This window comes from Carettochelys insculpta, chromosome 5, assembly GCF_033958435.1.
Source record: "Carettochelys insculpta isolate YL-2023 chromosome 5, ASM3395843v1, whole genome shotgun sequence".
NCBI lineage: Eukaryota > Metazoa > Chordata > Testudines > Carettochelyidae > Carettochelys > Carettochelys insculpta.
The window spans coordinates 29415516-29435336 of record NC_134141.1 but is presented as its reverse complement, the minus strand read 5'-3'; the positions used below and the strand labels follow the sequence as shown (position 1 = coordinate 29435336).

Below are 19821 nucleotides of genomic sequence, written 5' to 3'. Positions count from 1 at the left end.
ATTTTCATAGCAAGGGTGGGGAGAGGCTGCTCTGAACCAAGAGGGACATTTCAAAGTTAACACTAGGGCTGTCAGCCACTCCACTACCTCCTCCCTGGACACAAGGGACTAGCAGGGGCAAGGGCTGCAGGGGCACTGGGGAACACTGCAGGAATAAAATCTCTATTTTATTTTATGTTATTGTGGGGAGACCAGGTTTGTCATTTCAGGCTGTTAGCCTGCGATGAATGATTTTAACACTGCCTTGCGTTAACTGTGGGCATTAACACATGCTAATTAACAGCCCTACTTCTAGCTTATTTGAATTTTTTTAAAAGGAGAAAAATCTACTAAATTTTAAATGTAGAAATTTATTCTCATTAAAAATGCCTTTGGAGAAGAATCATGTTCTCTGTTTTTTAATATTAATATTTTGCACTCACATACCACCTTCTATCCATGGATCTCAAAACAGCTTACAAACTTCAGTGAATTTAACTCTACCCTTCCCTGAAATCCAAATGAACTCTACTGACAAGCTCACAAAGAATTAGTAAATTATCGTCTAAAAGCACTACAATCTAAGAATGAAGAATGATTTGGTGCTATTAACCACATCTTTAAAAATAAATTAATTTTTTGAGCAACTTCAGTAACATTTCTGTAAATATCTATGAAACATCAATTGTTTTTTTTCAATCTTCTATTTCTTTTACGTATGGTAAGTAGTTAATTTTCTGCTTCTTTCACATCCTCAGAGCAGTTCATTTTTAAGCTTTGGAACTGCCAAGGAGCTATGCTTTGACCAGGAGAACTTGCAGATCTGGCTGATGTATCCAACTGCATCTTGAGAAAGATGATAAGGAACAATGTGGAGAATAAATGGTGGACAGACCACCAGCTGAAAAAGGTAGGCATAACCTGTCTGTCTTGATCACACTGGAACTATAAGAACTATATGGAACTATTACTTTGGTTATTATAAGCATTCCCATTAATTCCACCAGCTAAGTGAGGGGCAGCTTAAGCTAGTGAGTGGCCACATAAGTGGTACTCCATCTCAATGATTGTCCTAACCAAGGTGGTCTCCTGAGATAGTGTAGTTTTACTAACTGCACTTGCATACCTAGAATCGGTTGGGTGTGCTGACTGAACCACAGCACCACTTCAACTGCATACAGAGGGAGCGCATGGCACTCACAACGTAGTGTGCAATCAGCACAACCGAATTTCACATGCCCTTGCTTCAAGTGTGTATCACTTTTGTAATAGTGGTAGGAAAAAACCCAGCAGAATCTGGCAACCCTGTGCATGGGCAATGGTAAGTAAAATGTCTCATGAGCCACACAGAGAACCCTAATGTGCTGCAGGTTGCCCTCTACTTCACTAGCAGATGTCTATTCCAATTGAGGAGAAAAGCCAGCTTCAAGAGAATGGTGACACAGGCACTTTCTGGAACAGAACTGGAAACATTTCTTGTTCTTGGCTGTTGCGAACAGATCTGTCTTTGGAGTTCTCCAACCTATATCTGTTGTGAAGGGTGGTCGTGTCTACTTCCCATTCAGGATTTTTGGGGGAAAAAAAAATCTACTGATAATATCTGCACCGGTGTTCTTTATGCCCAGGGGTTGATGAGATCCTAGTCTGGTTACAAATATACCTGTAACATAGTTTCACTGCCTTAGCACATAGGGAATGCGATCTTGCTGCTCTTGCCCGTTTATGTAGAACATATATACAGTGTTGTCTGTCGTAGTCTTCATGTTTGTTTTTGATCACTAGTAGGAAGTATGAACAGGCATTCTTGACTGCTCTGAGTATTAAAAAGTTGATATGTAGTGTGGATTTGAAACAATGATTTGCCCTGAATATTGTAGCTGCCAACTGAGCTCCCTACCCAATTAGGCATGCCATCCATTGTCAAAGCCAGAGGTTGCTGCGTGAAGCATATGACAGCACATACGGTGTGAAGAGCTGCCTACCAGTCAAGTGAATTTTTGACTCTTGAGGGGACTGACAGAAATTTGTTTAAATTGAGTCTTCTTGGGATATAAATTACTTTGGACCATTCTTGAAGACACCGCTTGTGGAAGGTTGTATGACTTACAACAAAGATGGTTGCAGATGGATTCTAGCTAAAATCCACAGACTTGTCTGGACTGTCAGGATTAAGTTGCCTAAGATATTGAACCTGTGTAATGGGACAAAGGCTTTGGCCTCTTCTGAATCTGTAAGACACTAAATCTAAGCAACTGTGGTTTAAGTGGACTTTTGGGTATTTAGTTATAGTCCCACTCATTAAAATAGATCTATAAATCTTTTGCATGACTTTCAAAGTATAGGTGAATGACTGTACTTGGAACTAGCATTCATTTAGATATTGAAATATCACAATGCCTTATTTGCAAAGTTATGCTGCTACCACAGAAAGGACTTTAAAGAACACCTGGGCTACGTCTACACGTGAACGCTACATCGAAATAGCTTATTTCGATGTAGTGACATCGAAATAGGCTATTTTGATGAATAACGTCTACACGTCCTCCAGGGCTGGCAACGTCGACGTTCAACATTGACGTTGCGCAGCACCACATCGAAATAGGCGCTGCGAGGGAACGTCTACACGCCACAGTGGCACACATCGAAATAAGGGTGCCAGGCACAGCTGCAGACAGGGTCACAGGGCGGACTCAACAGCAAGCCGCTCCCTTAAAGGGCCCCTCCCAGACACAGTTGCACTAAACAACACAAGATCCACAGAGCCAACAACTGGTTGCAGACCCTGTGCATGCAGCATGGATCCCCAGCTGCAGCAGCAGCAGCCAGAAGCCCTGGGCTAAGGGCTGCTGCACACGGTGACCATAGAGCCCCGCAGGGGCTGGAGAGAGAGCGTCTCTCAACCCCTCAGCTGATGGCCGCCATGGAGGACCCCGCAATTTTGATGTTGCGGGACGCGCAACGACTACACGGTCCCTACTTCGACGTTGAATGTCGAAGTAGGGCGCTATTCCTATCCCCTCATGGGGTTAGTGGCTTCGACGTCTCGCCGCTTAACGTCGATGTTAACATCGAAATAGCGCCCAACACGTGTAGCCGTGACGGGTGCTATTTCAAAGTTAGTGCCGCTACTTCGAAGTAGCGTGCACGTGTAGACACGGCTCTGAGGTGCTGCTGACAGACTGAATGGAAGAACTTTGTATTGAAATTATCCTGATCCAGAATCTTAGGAATTTCCTGCATTTTCCAGTTCTTGAAACAGCTTTCTTCAGGTAGTACTTTCTGCCACTAGGTCTTTTTGGCATTTCTCTTTCTTCTCTCTCTCCCTCCTTACATTGTCTCAGTAAAGTTACCACTTAATTGTCCTGTTAAAAAGATACTTGGGGTCTGTGCCACCCAGGAAGGCTTGAGGGAGGTTGCTATAGGTAGCTCGGGGTGTGGGGAGTGGTAAGGGAGGTGAGGTGGAGCTGGGTTGCCTCTGGCTGTGAGTGTGAGGAGGAGCTGGGAGCAGCTGGGAACAGCCGCTCCCATGGGAGGGAGGGAAGGTGCCACTCACAGCCAAGTTCTGCCTGCTGCTACTGACTCCCCTGTCAGTATTGACTCAAGTGTGTCAGAAACAGCAGCCAGAGTTTAACTCTGAGGAGTACTCTCATTCCCATCATGGACTGGTGGCAACTGTTCCCACCTTCTCCCCTCCCAGGTAACTCCCAGGCCAGTGGCAAGGAGAGGGTCCTCTGGGGGTGGGCGGGTTAAGGGCCCCGCCCATGGGTGGGGAAGGCAGGCAGAAGGCTCCAGGGCGAGGGGCAGGGAGAGTCAGTGGAGGATGAAGGCAGGGAGAGAGGTAGCCCTGGGAAGCTATGTGGCCAAACCCATCCTTTCCCAAGGATGAGAGATCTGTACAGCCAGACCCAACATTCCTGGGGCCTCCCTGCCCTGCCCTGGCCCCTTCATACTCAGCTGAAGAATGTACCTTGGAGTCTATACTCTGAGAGGACATGAATGTCAGTTTTAATCCTGACTCCCAAAGTATTTAAACATTCAATGAAGCCATGAAAACTGACTGAAAACACCTACAGATTGTCAGTTTGGCATCTGAAAGAAGATAATGTTGAATCTTCTTCAGCAGTATGAATGCAATACACAGACACTTCAAAAGGAATAACTCATGAAGATTCTGATTCCAAATTTCAAAGTAATTAGAAATGTCTAAAATCTGTTATATTGGCACCTGACAAACACTGGTCCATAATCAAAGTAGCTCTTAGACTGCTCAAATTCATGAAAAATTCTGCAGTGATTTTTTAGTCAGTAATCTAGAGTCCTTAATAGATAAAGAACAGGACTGAAAGATTCTCATTTTTAAAAAAAAAATCCAACAATCTGAAATCACAGGGGCCTAGGATCAGTGTGTACTGGATTAGATAATTAAGCATCTTACTGCCACTACGCTACAAGATTAGACAATCATAAGAAAAATATCAATATGTAAACACTTTAGAGGAATATAACTTTATGGAAATTTAGCATTAACAGTTTATTTTGCAAAAGCTAACGAAACCCCTTTCTAAATTTGGAGCCTGATCCTGCATTGATGCATGTGAATAACTTCATTCACTAAACTCAAGAAGATTTATGTGAGCAAAGTTAAACGTGTATATGTTTGCAACTTTGGATACTTTCAGCTGTGCACCACAAAAAGACAAGAATTAAAAGGCAAAGGGTAATTTCTCCACTTCCTCCATAAGGCTTTTGCAGACCAAACCTCACTCATGTGACAAACAGTTCCTCATAGTCACAAGGAGAATGTGGAGAAGAACCTTGAAGGTTAGTAGAAACCACATGAAAGACATTATAAACACATGCCATATAATACAATATGCATTTATCACTCAGTTCTCTAAACATACATAAGCAACTATACTCAAGTGATTAATCTAACTGGACTCTTAATCCCCCTTTCCTTGGTCCTATTTGGTGAAGTGGGGGAGAGGAGCCTAAGCCTCTACAGAGATTTTTAAGAAAATGTTTTGCTGAGGAAATGGTATGTAAGAAGGTGACAAAAAAGGAGTCTGAACTCTTCTTTGTGAAAGAGCTTTCTCCTTTAACCCTCTTCAAGAAAAATGGGAAGATGGAAATCATCTGGAAATCCACAGAAACTATGTATGTGTAGGTTGATAGCAGGGAGCAGTTACTAAAGAGAAAATTAACATTATTACCAAATATCCACCCATATAAGATTTTTTCCTTAATTAAAGAGGATAGGAACTAAACACTTAAAGGCACCATGTCTGGCAGACATACAAACATTTGAGAATAACAGCTACAGCATTTTTTCCCCTGTTATCTCCTTTTCAGCTCCTTCCAGCTATAAAGACCACAAAAGTATAAATTTCACTTTGGTACCAGTATCTGCAGTAGCACCTGGTCACACCATCAGATTGGTGCTAGGGCAGGGGATACCACGACTCCAAATTAACTTATTCCATATTAAAAAAGAATAAAAGGCAGTAGAGATTAGTGAAGTGAACATCAATACCACTGCCAAAAATAAAGAACAGAAGTAACAGCATCCCCAGCTACCCAGCTTTGACTATATAGCAGCAGACTCAACAGGATGCCATGGTCATGTGCCCTGGGGCTTGGGTTGGGGTTGACTCCACGAATGTAGTAATGTTCCAACACCAAGTACCTCCTCATGTGACTTCTCCAACAGAGACACACTGATGCCTTCGGAGGCAAACTCCTGCAGCGGCAGCAGCTGGGTAAGCGCTGTTGGCAAAGAATACATAACATTCTGATGCTATTTAGGATGTTTATCTCATTTCCTTGTCTAACGCCGTTTCTCCTGTAATTAACAGCTGCCTATGTTTGCTTCAAGAAACCAGGATGCTTACTGCTTTATATGTTCACCTGTTGCATGATTCAGAATTCCACCTGATGGCATAGAGCTGCAGGAGGGGGAGTACCCTGTGTAAACATTATTTCGATTACAGAAAAGAATCTATTCACACACTTGTCTTGGTCAGGCTCATGAAAAGAAAGGACAGACAAGACTAATAGTTCCTATAACTTGCTTATTCTGCTTAAATGTTTTATATATATAAATATAATTTTAGAAATTTCCCATAATCTTTTTGAGCATGATGAACCAAAGTGATAACATTATCCTAGCCTAAAATCAATATCTGTGGTAATATTAAAAGGCAACAGTGCCCAAAATTCAAGATTATCTCCTTGACAGTTAGTTTTATTGATTTGAATTCAATAAAGAGATGATTGGGGCAGGATCTAAAATGCATCAATTATAAATCTCACTGACACAGGCTCATCAGATTTTACACATTGATAATAAACCCAGACTATATAAGAATAATAACAATTAACCTTTGTCACTAAACTAAAATTCAACTATAATTAAAGCATTTTACATTACAGCATAAAGTTGTTGTCTGTCATCAACAAGGTATATTTTAAACATTTTTTAAAACAAATAGAATAAATATCATTATTTAATTTATGAGCTAACACCTTATTTATGAGGACTAACTTTAGCAGCACCAGTAAGTTTAACTCTTCATATTCATAAAACAACAGCCTTTACATTGGTATGGATAAAAAAAACATACCACTTCATCTTCAAATCCTCCAGCCAGCACAAGTGAATAAGCTCCATCATTACTACGTCCATGGATTCCGCCAACATGCGGTCTGTGAACGCCTGCTTCACTCACCTGGAATAACAAAATTAATGGAGAAACTCTTAAGTTAAGTTATCAGGGGGTAGCCGTGTTAGTCCGTATCTACAAAAACAACAAGAAGTCCGGTGGCACCTTACAGAATAACAGATTTTTTGGAGCATAAGCTTTCATGGGCAAAGATCCACTTTGTCAGATGCATGAGTGGGTCTTTGCCCATGAAAGCTTATGCTCTAAAATCTGTTTGTCTATAAGGTGCCACAGGACTTCTTGCTGTCTTTAAGTTAACTTCTTGAAGCAACAGGCCAACAATATTAATGTCTAAAAATTCATATATTGTTTAATGAAGCATAATTCCATCTTCAGGTTCAACAGGGCCCCAATGAACTCTATCCTTTGGGTGGGAGTCAGAGTAGATTTGGGCACATTAGTATAAGACCCAGACACCTGAGGGTGTCCTGAATGAGGTGGACCTGCCACGTGAGCAGCTCCCATGACCAGGAGTGGTCAGGTCCTGAGGGTGCCATACTAGAGAGGTTCAACCTGTACCCTAAACTGGCAACCAGTCACCATGAACCTGAGAAACCTGTGGTGGGCAGGGATAAGAGAAACATGAAAGCCGGTGCCCTGCAGATTGAGACCAGTGAACCAGCTGCTGGATGCAGAGCTGGGATAATAGAGGCCAGGGATACCATATAAAATCTGAAGTTCTTTATAAATGTGTTCAGCTTTCTGAAGTACAGAATAGGCTGGAGGCCTCCTTTGGCCTTGGGAATGGGAAAATTATAGGAGTTGAAGGCCCACCCCCAAAACTGCCAAGAACTCTCCTGTACAGCTCCTAGAAACAAGAGGGTCTGCATCTCCTGGATGAGGAGCTGCTTGTGAGAGGGCTCCCGAAAGAGGGACTGGGAATGGGGCAGGGACTAAGGGAGGGCGTGGAACTTAACTGAGTATCCCACACTTACCATTCTGAGAACCCAGCGGTCTAAGGTGGTCTGGGCACAAGCACGGTAAAAGTGGGATAGTCAGTTGGTAAACAGCGGGGAAGAATCCAAAAGGTCTACTGGTGCTGCACTTCCAGGTGCACTATTAAAAGCGGGGCTTACATTCTTGCTGCTGCTGAGAAGCAGACTGCCTCTGAGAGGAGGAAAAGGTCTTTGACTGCCCCTAGTGCTAGAGCATCTAACCCATGCCCCCACTGATCCTGTCTGAAGTACCCTTACTGGAACTAAGGGGCTGACAAGGAAGTGCATGCCAGAGCTGAGGGACAAAAGCGTGAATGCCCAGAGACTTTAGGCTATGAAGATGGGAGTTGGTTTTCCATCTCTGTCAATGGTTAGGCCCTGGATGGTGCGCTGGACCTCTGGTAGCCCCAACGCATGCAACCAGGCACCCTTCTTCATGGCAATGCCCAAGGCCATCATGTGGACTGCAGAGTCCACGGAATTCAGCACAGCTGGCAGTGCTATCAAGGACATCATACTCTGCTCCTGCAAGACTGTAGTGAAGTCCAGCTCACTGCCTGCCAGTAGTCTAGCACGGAACCTGGCCAGGGTTGCCTCCGAGTTGAAGGAGTATCAACTGAGGAACGCTTGCTGGACACCCAAAGTTGTAAATAGCCCATGGAATAAAGCTTTTTCCTAAACAAATCCAGAGACTTGGCCTCTTTATTTTTGGGAGCAGGGCCCTGCTGTCTGGGGTGGTGAACTATTTGTTGTGCAAGGTTTTACACAAAGTTCTTCTTGTCCCATTTTCAGCCTTTTTAACTTCTCTGTTGGTTTCATGCATCTGATGAAGTGGGTCTTTGCCCACGAAAGCTTATGCTCCAATATATTTGTTAGTCTATAAGCTGTCATAGGACTTGTTGTTGTTTATCCTCTTGGATACTGGCTCTGGCCTCTCTGTCTTTCAGCTGCTCTGTGTTGAATCTCAGTCCCAGGTTGGTCGCTTTTGTGATGTACCTCTTGAGCTTGAACTTGAGTTTTATTGTGACCAAATAGTGGTCTCAACCTACACCTGCTCCTCTTCATGGACATCTTGCATCTATCTTCTGAAAGAACTGCTGATACAGATGTGATCAATCTGGTTTTCTGACTTGTGGTCTGGCAAAATCCAAGTGATCTTAAGGATCCTTTCATGTGGAAGAACACTACCACCTATCACCAATCCACTGAAGGAACAAAAGTCACTGAAGTGCTCTCCATTTCCATTCATGTTGCCTAGGCCTTCTTTTCCCATACTCTGTTCTCTGTCTGTATTTATGCTTCCACTTTTTGCACCAAAGTCACCCATCAAAATCAAGATATTGTTCTTTGCATTCTGGTTCACAACACTTTGTAGGTTCTGACAGAAGTCTGTTTGTTTAGCTGCTTCGCTGGTTGGAGCATAACATTGCACAATCAGTACCTTCCGCACTTTGGTGTAGATTCTGTCTCTGATGATGTGTGATGATACTGCTGCCCTCTCCATTAAGTTCCAGATGTCTCTCTTGATAACATCAAGCCCGTGCCTTATGGGGGTGGTGCACCTTCTTATTCATGTCCTGAGTAGATGAGAGTTTCACCCACTGCCCAGATTGTGTCCATCTTGTCTCACACAAGCCCAAAATTGCAAGCTTGTACTGTTTCGTCTCCAATGCTATCCGCTCTGTCTTCCCTGCTTGATATATAGTTTGAATGTCCCACGTACCAAACTGGGTGGTTGTCCTGGGTAAGAGAGGCAGCTTCCTTTTGACTTTCCCTACCATGCTTCATACTCAAACCATGCGGATTGCCAGCTTCTCCTAAGACTTGCATTGTGGTAGGTTTCTTTGGAGTTGTTTCTGTAGCTTTTGTCTTTTAAGGATAGGGTTGTTAACCATACGACAATCCCTTTTACCTGGGGGAGAAGTGACCAAATTTGTCTGGTCTCCACCCTTTCACCTGTCTGTTTTTGGTGACGCACCCAGGAGCTATAGCTCCCACTGGCATAGGTCTCTGGGTTATTTGGACACACAAGCCATCTCACCACAACAAAGAATGGACCACAGGCTGGATTCAACAGATTAGGTGTGCAAATATTAAGGAACAATCCTGTGGAGCTGATCATTTACTGAAGTATTATTTCAAAGGAAAAGAGCCCATCCTACATTTTCAGTTCTAATCATTCATCATTATCTGTATTAGAGTAGCACTAGAGGCCTTAACCAAATTAGGTCCACTGTGCCAGACGTCGTAAAACCATGAAGGTGCAAGTTTGTGTACGCACGCACGCACGCACAGAGCATGTTCTGAAGAGTTTACAAAACCTGTGGGATCAAAAAAGTTTTAGCAGCTGTTTTCTTATCAGATTTATGCTTTTTCCCTTTGTGGAGATGAGATTCCTTCAAGGAAAATAGCTGTTTTTACCTCTTATATTATTTTTTAGTACCAGAGTTCTAGATTTAACTTTGAAGTTGCCGTGGGTGAGACTTAACCTAACAAAGTGCTGCGTATGCACCCCAGCACTTCATTAGTAATCTCCTGACACCCTAATTACCATGTCCCCTTCGAAGTTCGGGGCTAGTCTAGACACAGCCTGAATGTTCCATTCAGAAGCTTGAGATCAAAGGCTGAATCTGAGTCCTAATTACATTTCAAAAGTTCATTCTAGTTTGGGCAGTATTATCAGTTTCAGTGGTATTCCCCATTTTTACAACCAACAGCAGATAACTTTCTTCTAGCGAAAATGACAGCAATCAATATCAAAACGATTCAGGTACCCAAACTATACTCAACTAGAGATAATTCAAAAGCAATGTACCTGAACTCTGAATTTCCAGGTGGTTCCAACAGGAACGCCAGGAATAGGTCCATAGTGGTTAGAAGGAACAATAGTGCATTCCTTAGTGCGACCAACACATGCCATACCCTATCAAAATATCAAAGAGAAGAAACTAATATTACTATATGTAAGTTTCCTTTCAAAGGCTGATGTAGAAATAAGGAATCTGACTATTATAATTAAAAATTTTACACACATTTTTTCAATTTCTTTTATGTAAATTCGCATTTTTATCTATTATTTTATGTATCATCCTTGTCTCTGGTCACATGTTAAAAAGGATTTAAACCATTCTAACTTTTGGAGACAACTGGCAAAATCAACATTAGTTTATACAATGCAATTTCACTGAAGACTGCACAATGTGCAAGTTAGATCAAACTTTGCTCAGTTAATTTATATATATAATTACAGATATAAATACTATACACACAAGTTATATTTACAGTAGTGCCTCGATTTACATGAGAGTTCCATTCCCATGCACTCTCGCGTACCTGGAATTTTGCGTGAGTCAGGGGGGCTTTTTCCTTGGAGGAACATATGTTCTGCAGTCAGGGAAGCAGCAGGAGCACTGGAGCTCCTTTTGGAAGGTAAATCCTGGGGTTGGGGGGGTGGGGACAGTTGGGGAGGGTTAAGCCTGGCGATGGGTTGGGGCCATGGGAGGCTGACAGCAGGATTAAGCCAGGATGGGTTAGGGCTGCAGGGGAGGTGGGGAGATGGAACTGAGCTGGAGCCCTGTGGTGAGAGCGGACAGTTGAACCAGGGCAGAGGGTGGGGGGGTTGAGGCAGAGCCACGTGCCGGGGTGGTGACCTGCAGCCGTGCTCAGGTGGTGAGCTGGGCCAAGTGGGGTTTGAATCAGGGCCGCCATGGGGCTTTGAACTGGGGCAGGGGTAGCGAACTGGAGCCCTTCACGGCGGGGGTTGAGCCAGAGCCACATGGTGTGGGGTGTCTGAACCAGAGCTGTGCACAGGAGGTGGGGTTGAGCTGGGGCAAGGGGGGGGTTGACCTAGAGCCATGTGTGGGGATAGCAAGCTAGAACCATGCTCAGGTGGTGAGCCAGGCTGCATGGGAGTTTGAACTGGCGCTGGGAGGGGTGAGCTGGAGCCACACAAGAGGTGGTGAGCTAGAGCCAGAGCTAGATGTGAGGGTGAGGGATGAGTCAGAGCCATGTGCAGTTGGTGAGCAGGGCTGGGGGAGGGGGGATTGAACCGGGGCTGGGGGTTAAGCCAGGGCTTGGGGGAGCGGGATTTTCAGTTGTGCTTAACTCGTGTTACTGTGAGTTAAGCGCAACTCAAACTTGCACATTTCATGGGTTTACTGTATTCTTTAAATACACTTTACCTTGCCCCAATCACGCTGACTCTCAGTACTGGCAGATGGCATCTTTGCTTTCTTTTTACTCTGCTTGAGCTTTTCCCCAGCCTTTACAACCTCATTAGAATCATTTTTGCAGGATGGACAGTACCTTAAAAAAATTTGAAGTATTTTTAAACTACTGAACTTAATGCAAAATATTTACTGTAGCAAGAACAGTGTTTGTTAATCCTTCTTTTCAAGGTTTTGCCAACTTCAAATCATCACAGTGCAATACAACTGATAATGCTTTGCACTTGCTCTCAAAAGTCTCTTAAAGTACACATTAAAAAGTTCTAACTATAAAGTAACTCCAAATTCCATCTCCAGTTCAAACTTGTGGAATCTCATTGCCTTCAGTAGGAATATACAGATGTAACTGAAAGTCCTGATTTTAACTTTGACATTAGATATTACTTAACAGTGAGGCATGGGCTAGACTAAACTTTATTTTTTTGAGTTCTGCATGGCTGGCTAGAAAAAAGAACAAGAATAAGATGTTGCTACTGTCACTGTTCTCACCACACTGCAAGTAAAACTGAAAACAAATTTATGAGGTACATATTATAATAAACCTAATACAGGCAGGTGTTAGTAGTGGGTGATTCGATCATTAGAAATATAGATAGTTGGGTTTGTGATGACCAGGAGAACTGTATGGTGACTTGCCTGCCTGGTGCGAAGGTTGCGGATCTTTCAAGGCACCTAGACAGACTTATATGCAGTAGTGGGGAGGAGCTGGTGGTCATGGTACATGTAGGTACCAATGACATAGGGAAGGGTAGGACAGATGTCCTGGAGGCCAAATTTAGGTTGCTAGGAAGGAGACTGAAATCCAGGACCTCTATGGTAGCATTCTCAGAAATGCTTCCAGTTCCATGCACAGGGTCAGGTAGACAGGCAGAACTTCAGAGTCTCAATGCGTGGATGAGACGATGGTGTAGGGAAGAAGGGTTCAGATTTATTAGGAACTGGGCACACTTTTGGGGTAGGGGGAGCCTATACAGGAAGGATGGGCTCCACCTAAACCAAGGTGGATCCAGGCTGCCGGCATTAAACATTAAAAAGGTCGTAGAGCAGTGTTTAAACTAAGAGATGGGGGAAAGCCGATTGGTGTGGAGAAGCACGTGGATCAGACAGAGACTTCTCTTAGGTGAGACTCCACTGATAGAGATTCTCTAGAATTCAGTCAGAAAGAGAAGGGAGATGATAGAGTATGGGCCAGATCAGATGAGAAAAAAAATCACATGTAAAAGAATCCAATATGTCACGGAAGGGCAGGCATGTGAATAGTGGTAGTTTTTTAAAGTGCTTTTACACAGATGCTAGAAGTCTGTCTAATAAGATGGGTGAATTAGAGTACCTTATATCAAAGGAGGAGATTGACATAATAGGCATCACGGAAACCTGGTGGAATAAGGACAATCAGTGGGACGCTATCATACCGGGATATAAAATATATCAGAAGAACAGAATGGGTCGAGCGGGTGGCGGAGTGGTACTCTATGTGAAAGATAATATGGAATCAAATGAAATAAAAATCCTAAATGAATCAAAATGTTCCATAGAATCACTATGGATAGCAACTCCTTCCTCTGATGGGAATATAGCACTAGGGATATATTATCGACCACCTAACCAGGACAGTGATAGTGATGCTCAAATGCTAAGGGAGATTAGAGAGGCTATCAAAATAAAAAAAACTCACTAATAATGGGGGATTTCAATTATCCCCATATTGACTGGGTACATGTCACCTCAGGAAGGGATTCAGAGAGAAAATTTCTTGATGCCTTAAATGACTGCTTCTTGGAGCAGCTGGTACAGGAACCCATAAGGGGAGAGGCAATTCCTGATTTAGTACTGAGTGGAACACAGGATCTGGTCCAAGAGGTAACTATTACAGGACCACTTGGAAATAGCAATCATAACATAATAACATTAATATTCCTGTGTTGGGAAGAACACCGCAACAGTCCAACACTCTGGTATTTAATTTCAAAAAGGGGAATTACACAAAAATGAGGAGGTTAGTTAAGCAGAAATTAAAAGGTAGAGTAACTAGAAATTAAAAGGTAGAGCAAGCTGCATGGAAACTTTTCGAAGATACCATATTAGAGGCCCAACTTAAATGTATACCCCAAATTAAAAAACCACAGTAAGAGACCTAAAAAAGAGCCACCATGGCTTAACAGCCATGTAAAAGAGGCAGTGAGAGATAAAAAGGCATCTTTTAAAAAGTGGAAGTCAAATCCTAGTGATCAAAATAGAAAGGAACATAAACACTGCCAAATTAAATGTAAAAATGTAATAAGAAAAGCCAAAAAAGATTTTGAGGAACAGTTAGCCATAAATTCAAACAACAATAGTAAAATGTTTTTTAAGTACATTAGAAGCAGGAAGCCTGCTAAAAAAGTAGTAGGGCCCCTGGATGATAGAGACATAAAAGGAGCAATCAAGGAAGATAATGTCATTGCGGAAAAACTAAATGATTTCTCTGCTTCAGTGTTCACGGCTCAGGATGTTAGAGAGATTCCTAAATCTGAGCCGTCCTTTATTGGCAACAATCTGAGGAACTGTCCCAGATTGCAGTATCATTAGAGGAGGTTTTGGAACTAATTGATAGGCTAAACAGTCAGAAGTCTCCGGGACTGGATGGTATTCATCCAAGGGTTCTGAAAGAACTCAAATGTGAAATTGCGGAACTATTAACGGTGGTTTGTAACCTATCCTTTAAATCAGCTTCGGTACCCAATGATTGGAACACAGCTAACGTAACACCAATATTTAAAAAGGGCTCTAAAGGAGACCCTAGCAATTATAGATCGGTAAGTCTAATGTCAGTACTGGGCAAATTAGTAGAAACAATAGTAAAGAATAAAATTGTCAGACACATAGAGGAACATGATTTGTTGAGCAAAAGTCAACATGGTTTCTGTAAAGGGAAGTCGTGTCTTACTAATCTATTAGAGTTCTTTGAAGAGGTTAACAAGCATGCAGACGGGGGGATCCAGTAGACGTAGTATACTTAGATTTCCAGAAAGCCTTTGACACGGTCCCTCACCAAAGGCTCTTATGTAAATTAGGTGGTCATGGGATAGGAGGAAAGATCCTTTCATGGACTGGGAACTGGTTAAAAGACAGGAAACAAAGGGTAGGAATAAATGGTAAATTTTCACAATGGAAGGGGGTAACTAGTGGCGTTCCACAAGGGTCAGTCCTGGGACCAATCTTGTTCAACTTATTGGTCAATGATCTAGAGAAAGGGGTAAGCAGTGAGGTGGCAAAGTTTGCAGATGACACCAAACTGTTCAGGATAGTCAAAACCAAAGCAGACTGTGAAGAACTTCAAAAAGATCTCAGCAAACGGTGAGTGACTGGGCAGCAAAATGGCAAATGAAATTTAATGTGGGTAAGTATAAGGTAATGCACATTGGGAAAAATAACCCCAATTATACATACAACATGATGGGGGCAAATTAGGCTACAACAGATCAGGAAAGGGATCTTGGAATTATAGTGGACAGTGCTCTGAAAACATCCACGCAGTGTGCAGCCTCAGTCAGTAAAGCAAATAGGATGTTAGGAATAATTAAAAAAGGGATAGAAAATAAGAAGAAGACTATCTTACTTCCCCTATATAAAACTATGGTATGCCAACATCTTGAGTACTGCATGCAGATGTGGTCTCCCCACCTCAAAAAAGATATATTGGCATTAGAAAAGGTTCAGAAAAGGGCAACTAAAATGATTAAGGGTTTGGAATGGGTCCCATATGAGGAGAGGCTAGAGAGACTGGGACTTTTCAGTCTAGAAAAGAGGAGACTGAGGGGCGATATGACAGAGGTATATAAAATCATGAATGGTGTGGAGAAAGTGAAGGCAGAAAAGTTATTTACTTGTTCCCATAATATAAGAAATAGAGGACACCAAATGAAATTAACGGGTAGCAGGTTCAAAACTAATAAAAGAAAGTTTTTCTTCACACAGCACACAGTCAACCTGTGGAACTCCTTACCAGAGGGCGCTGTGAAGGCCAGGACTCTAACAGAGTTTAAAAAAGAGCTCAATAAATATTTGGAGGTTAGGTCCATAGATGGCTATTAGGAAGGGGTAAGGTATGGTGCCTAGCCTTTTTTCAAAGGAGGGAGATGGATGGCAGGAGACAAATTGCTTGATCATTGTCTTCGGTTCACCTCCTCTGGGGCACCAGGCATTGGCTACTGTCGGCAGACAGGATACTGGGCTGCATGGACATTTGGTCTGACCCAGTATGGCCGTTCTTATGTTCTTATTGTGAAACAGTAACCTCTTTACGCCAACTGACAGAAGGCACAAGAATGCATTAAGTGTTACTGGGATCCCCTGGATCTTATAGCAACCAACCAGCTTGCTAAGGCATGTAAGGCCTCTGCTGAAGGACTATGTCACAGGGGTCATCAAAATAACAGAAAAATGTATTTATGCATAATATGTAAACAGTTATGTGTATGTATGTATATGTTATGTTCATAAGGTCTACAAATTAGAAGAGACCACTGGGAAAGGGTAATGAGTTGCTTTCAGGCAGGAAACACGTCTGTCTGCCTATAGGTAACTTAAGTATTATATACCTCACAATCGTTGCTTATTTACAAACTGAGCAAAATACTAATCAAGAAATTGTGAAAACTATTATGAGGTTCTCTGAAAGAAAAGCAAACAGTGAACAAAGACAGAAAGGCTGGAATTATAACTGGGGGCAAAGAGAAAGATTTTGCCTCTGTCTCCTAGGAGACAAGCAGACAGTGTGCCTGTCAAAGCCAAGATTGTTTTTAAATGCTGTGAGAAAAACTATGGAAAGCTCAACTTCATTAATCAGGAAAATGAAGCACTTTATGATTTTATTTTACATGTAACCAATCATTACCACATATTTCTAGTTGCTATCATTTGAATTTCTGGATTTTCTTAAATACACTTCTTGTTTTTACTAAAATTTATCTAAGTGCTGTGCTTTTGAGGCAGCTGACCCTGGCAGGCACAATGCCTCCTCTTGAGAACAAGAGGTAGTTAGGGGGATGCCTCCCAACCCTGGGTATCCCCAGGAAATGTCACATATTTACTGAATAAAGAACATAGATGGTAAGTTTGTTTCCCAAGGTCATAGAGCAAAAGAGCAAGGATTTGAAAATGTTTACATTTGACACAGAAACAGTTCTCCTTTGTCTTGATCTAGCAACATGCTGAGCATGCCCACCCTGATCCAAAGTAGGGATGTTAAAGAGCGAGTAATATGGTAACCAAGTAACCGCCAAAATTCCTGTAAATTACCTGGTTAAGTTTTAAATGGACAGCAGCAGGGTTAGGGGGAAGATCCTGATCCCCATGGCAGGGACAGAAGCTGAGCCAGCCTCAGTGGCTCCTTTTAAATGCTGAGCGGCACCTAGGGAAACTGCCTGATCCGGGCACAAGAGGCTGTGATAGCCACACCCTATTTACTTGGGGAGTGAGGGGGTGTGAATCACCAGTAGCACTAACCAATAGGCAGATGCTTATTGGTTAGTTATGTAAATGGATACTCTATTACATCCCTAATCCAAAGCACAGTACACCAGCATGAACAGTTTCACTGAACTGGAAATTGCTGAAATTAGAAAGCACAACTACTCATTTGGTAAAAGCTAACCAAATGTTACAGTGCTTTGCTGTATGGGGGCCAGAGTACTCAGCTCCTCGAACGATCAGACCCCTGAAGGAGAAATGCTTTTGAGTGCCCACAAAAAAGAGGTGTAGATCTGATCTAGTTATGAGTCTTCTAACATCTCATGCTGTGCACGTACAGGACATTATGCACTGCATTTTTGGCTAATTTTTTTTTAGTGAGCAGCTAAAGAAAGCCATTCTATTTATGTGTGAACAGCTAATTTCATAGTCAATTGACTTACTCCTTGAATTACACATAAGATAGACTGTGCTGTTGGTTCAAAAGATAATATGTAAAGAGTTTTTGGATGGTGATAAAGAAATTAACATACGAAGCTTAAAAGAGTTAAAAAGATCATAGCTGTTTCATTCCACTGCACTGGCTTCACAGGCAACAAAGTTCATCACCTTCAAGAATAAAACTCAGAACATGTATTTCTATAGTGCAAACAACCCAAAGTTGATTTTAAAATAGAAGAAAAGCTTCATGCCTTACAGTTCCTCTGGATGTTTTGTACATATGGATCCCACTTCCACTAAATGTGTAAGTTCAGAATCTTCGTGCACTAAAAGTGTGTGAGGAGCTGTAAATATGCCCTAGGTGCCCTATCTGAGCAAATATATGGCCTAGTGGTCCCAACTGCTACTCAGGCGCCCTCCACTCCAGACTTCCGAGTATTCATGGGACACGAGAGCAGTGCAGAGGAAGGCAAGTCATGAGGATCCAAGCCATACAGAAAAACTGCAGTTACTGACAAGGTGAATAATCTGTTTTTACTCTTTATGTATTGCCAGTGTGGATCCCACTTTTGGTGATTAAGAAGCAGTCTCCCTGAACGCGGCAGAGGGTCTGAGGAGTCCCTATTAAACTGGGATTCCCATACTTTGCCAAAATGCACATCACATCTGAGCTGTCCAAATCCAAGGATTGATGTTTTCCTAAGGTATGAATGGAATTCCAGGTGGCATCCTGGCTATTCTCTTGTACTGCAACATCCCTAAGAATGAATGAGGAGGGTACCTTAGCTCTAACAAAATGAACCCTATCCTTCCTCTGGGTTTTAGGCCTGCCATCCAATATCCTGTACTCTTATCAATTTAGATAATCTGCGAGTGGAAACACCCTGCCTTCTAACAGTGCCACCAAACTGCTGCTTTTATGTGACTGAAGAACTTCTTCTGTGACTCTGAGTGGCATGCAGGAAAAAACTGAATTTAATTCTATATGTTTTGGAAATTACCTCTTGGGCCCAAAAATATGACCTAAAACCCAGTTCAAGCTGGGGAGAATAAGACAGATGGTTGCCAAACTGAAGAAACATTGACTGTGGCTCTTAGTTTTATGCTGGGGCTTCCAAAACACTCCTCAAGTCTGCTGCTTTTTTTTAAAAAAAAAAAAAAAAACTGACAAAGAAAAAAAGCAGAGAAAGAAAGTCACTGAAATACTGGTATGTCTTTGTTTCAGTCTATACTGAGGTTGCTTTTAGACCCTGAAGAGATCTGTCTGTTTTTACACTCAGTCCAAGAGACTGAAGTACTGCTCTGGAGTCCTTTAAGGGAGCAAAGGTATTCATTAGGTTTTGATCCAAAAGGATTTAAACCTTCAAAAAAAGCAGATTCTCATTGTGGCTTGGACCTACTTAGGTATCACTAAAAATCTTATAGTTACTGAAGTGAATACTGAAAGAGATGGTATAGCCAAGATTTTTAGGATAGCAAAGCATCCTTTCTAAAGAGTAAGAGCTGACCTTCAGCGCTATTTCTTCTGAAAGCCAATTTTTGTTCTTATTGAAACTTGGAGATAAAGAATGACAAGCAATCCTAGGTATTTTAGTTCTGCAAGGTACAGTTCTACAAAGACGCAAAGCAGCAAAATATCTAATTTCTTGGGGAGTTCTTTCTTTGGGCGTTCATCTGATATCACTCAACTGCATCCAACTCTCATTTGCTGTTGATACCATTAAAGAACCACATGTTGGAAGATTTGAGAAAAAATACTGAAAACCCTTCTAAGGCACATGATCACATCTAACCAGTCCTTTGCACATACATGATTTCAAGGCCAGAGTAAACCACAGATCTTCGGATAATTCAAAATTCCTGTATCTGGGTATCATGACCCTTGGCAGTGAAAAGCCTGCAGTATTTCGAATAATTTGTAGAACTTCTCCAGAATGACAACTGACTCTATACACCTAATATCTCAGCTAGTGTGTGTAGGAGTTGCTGAGAGGCCTTATAATCAGCCAGAGATCAAAAACCCACAGGTGAAAAGGGGGAAACCAGATGAAGAACCATAGGAGATTT

The 19821-nt window shown here is 42.2% G+C and overlaps 1 protein-coding gene across 3 annotated transcripts in view; it reads right to left on the bottom strand.

Moving 5' to 3' along the window:
• Positions 1–19821, bottom strand: part of UHRF2 (ubiquitin like with PHD and ring finger domains 2) — a 129925-nt gene that overhangs the window by 19990 nt on the left and 90114 nt on the right. For all 3 annotated transcript variants that reach the window (XM_074994878.1, XM_074994877.1, XM_074994879.1), the window contains 3 exons: positions 11818–11941; positions 10452–10559; positions 6603–6707 (listed from right to left, as the gene is read on the bottom strand). In XM_074994878.1, the coding sequence (XP_074850979.1) occupies positions 6603–6707; positions 10452–10559; positions 11818–11941 (337 nt within the window). The remainder of the gene's footprint in view (positions 1–6602; positions 6708–10451; positions 10560–11817; positions 11942–19821) is intronic.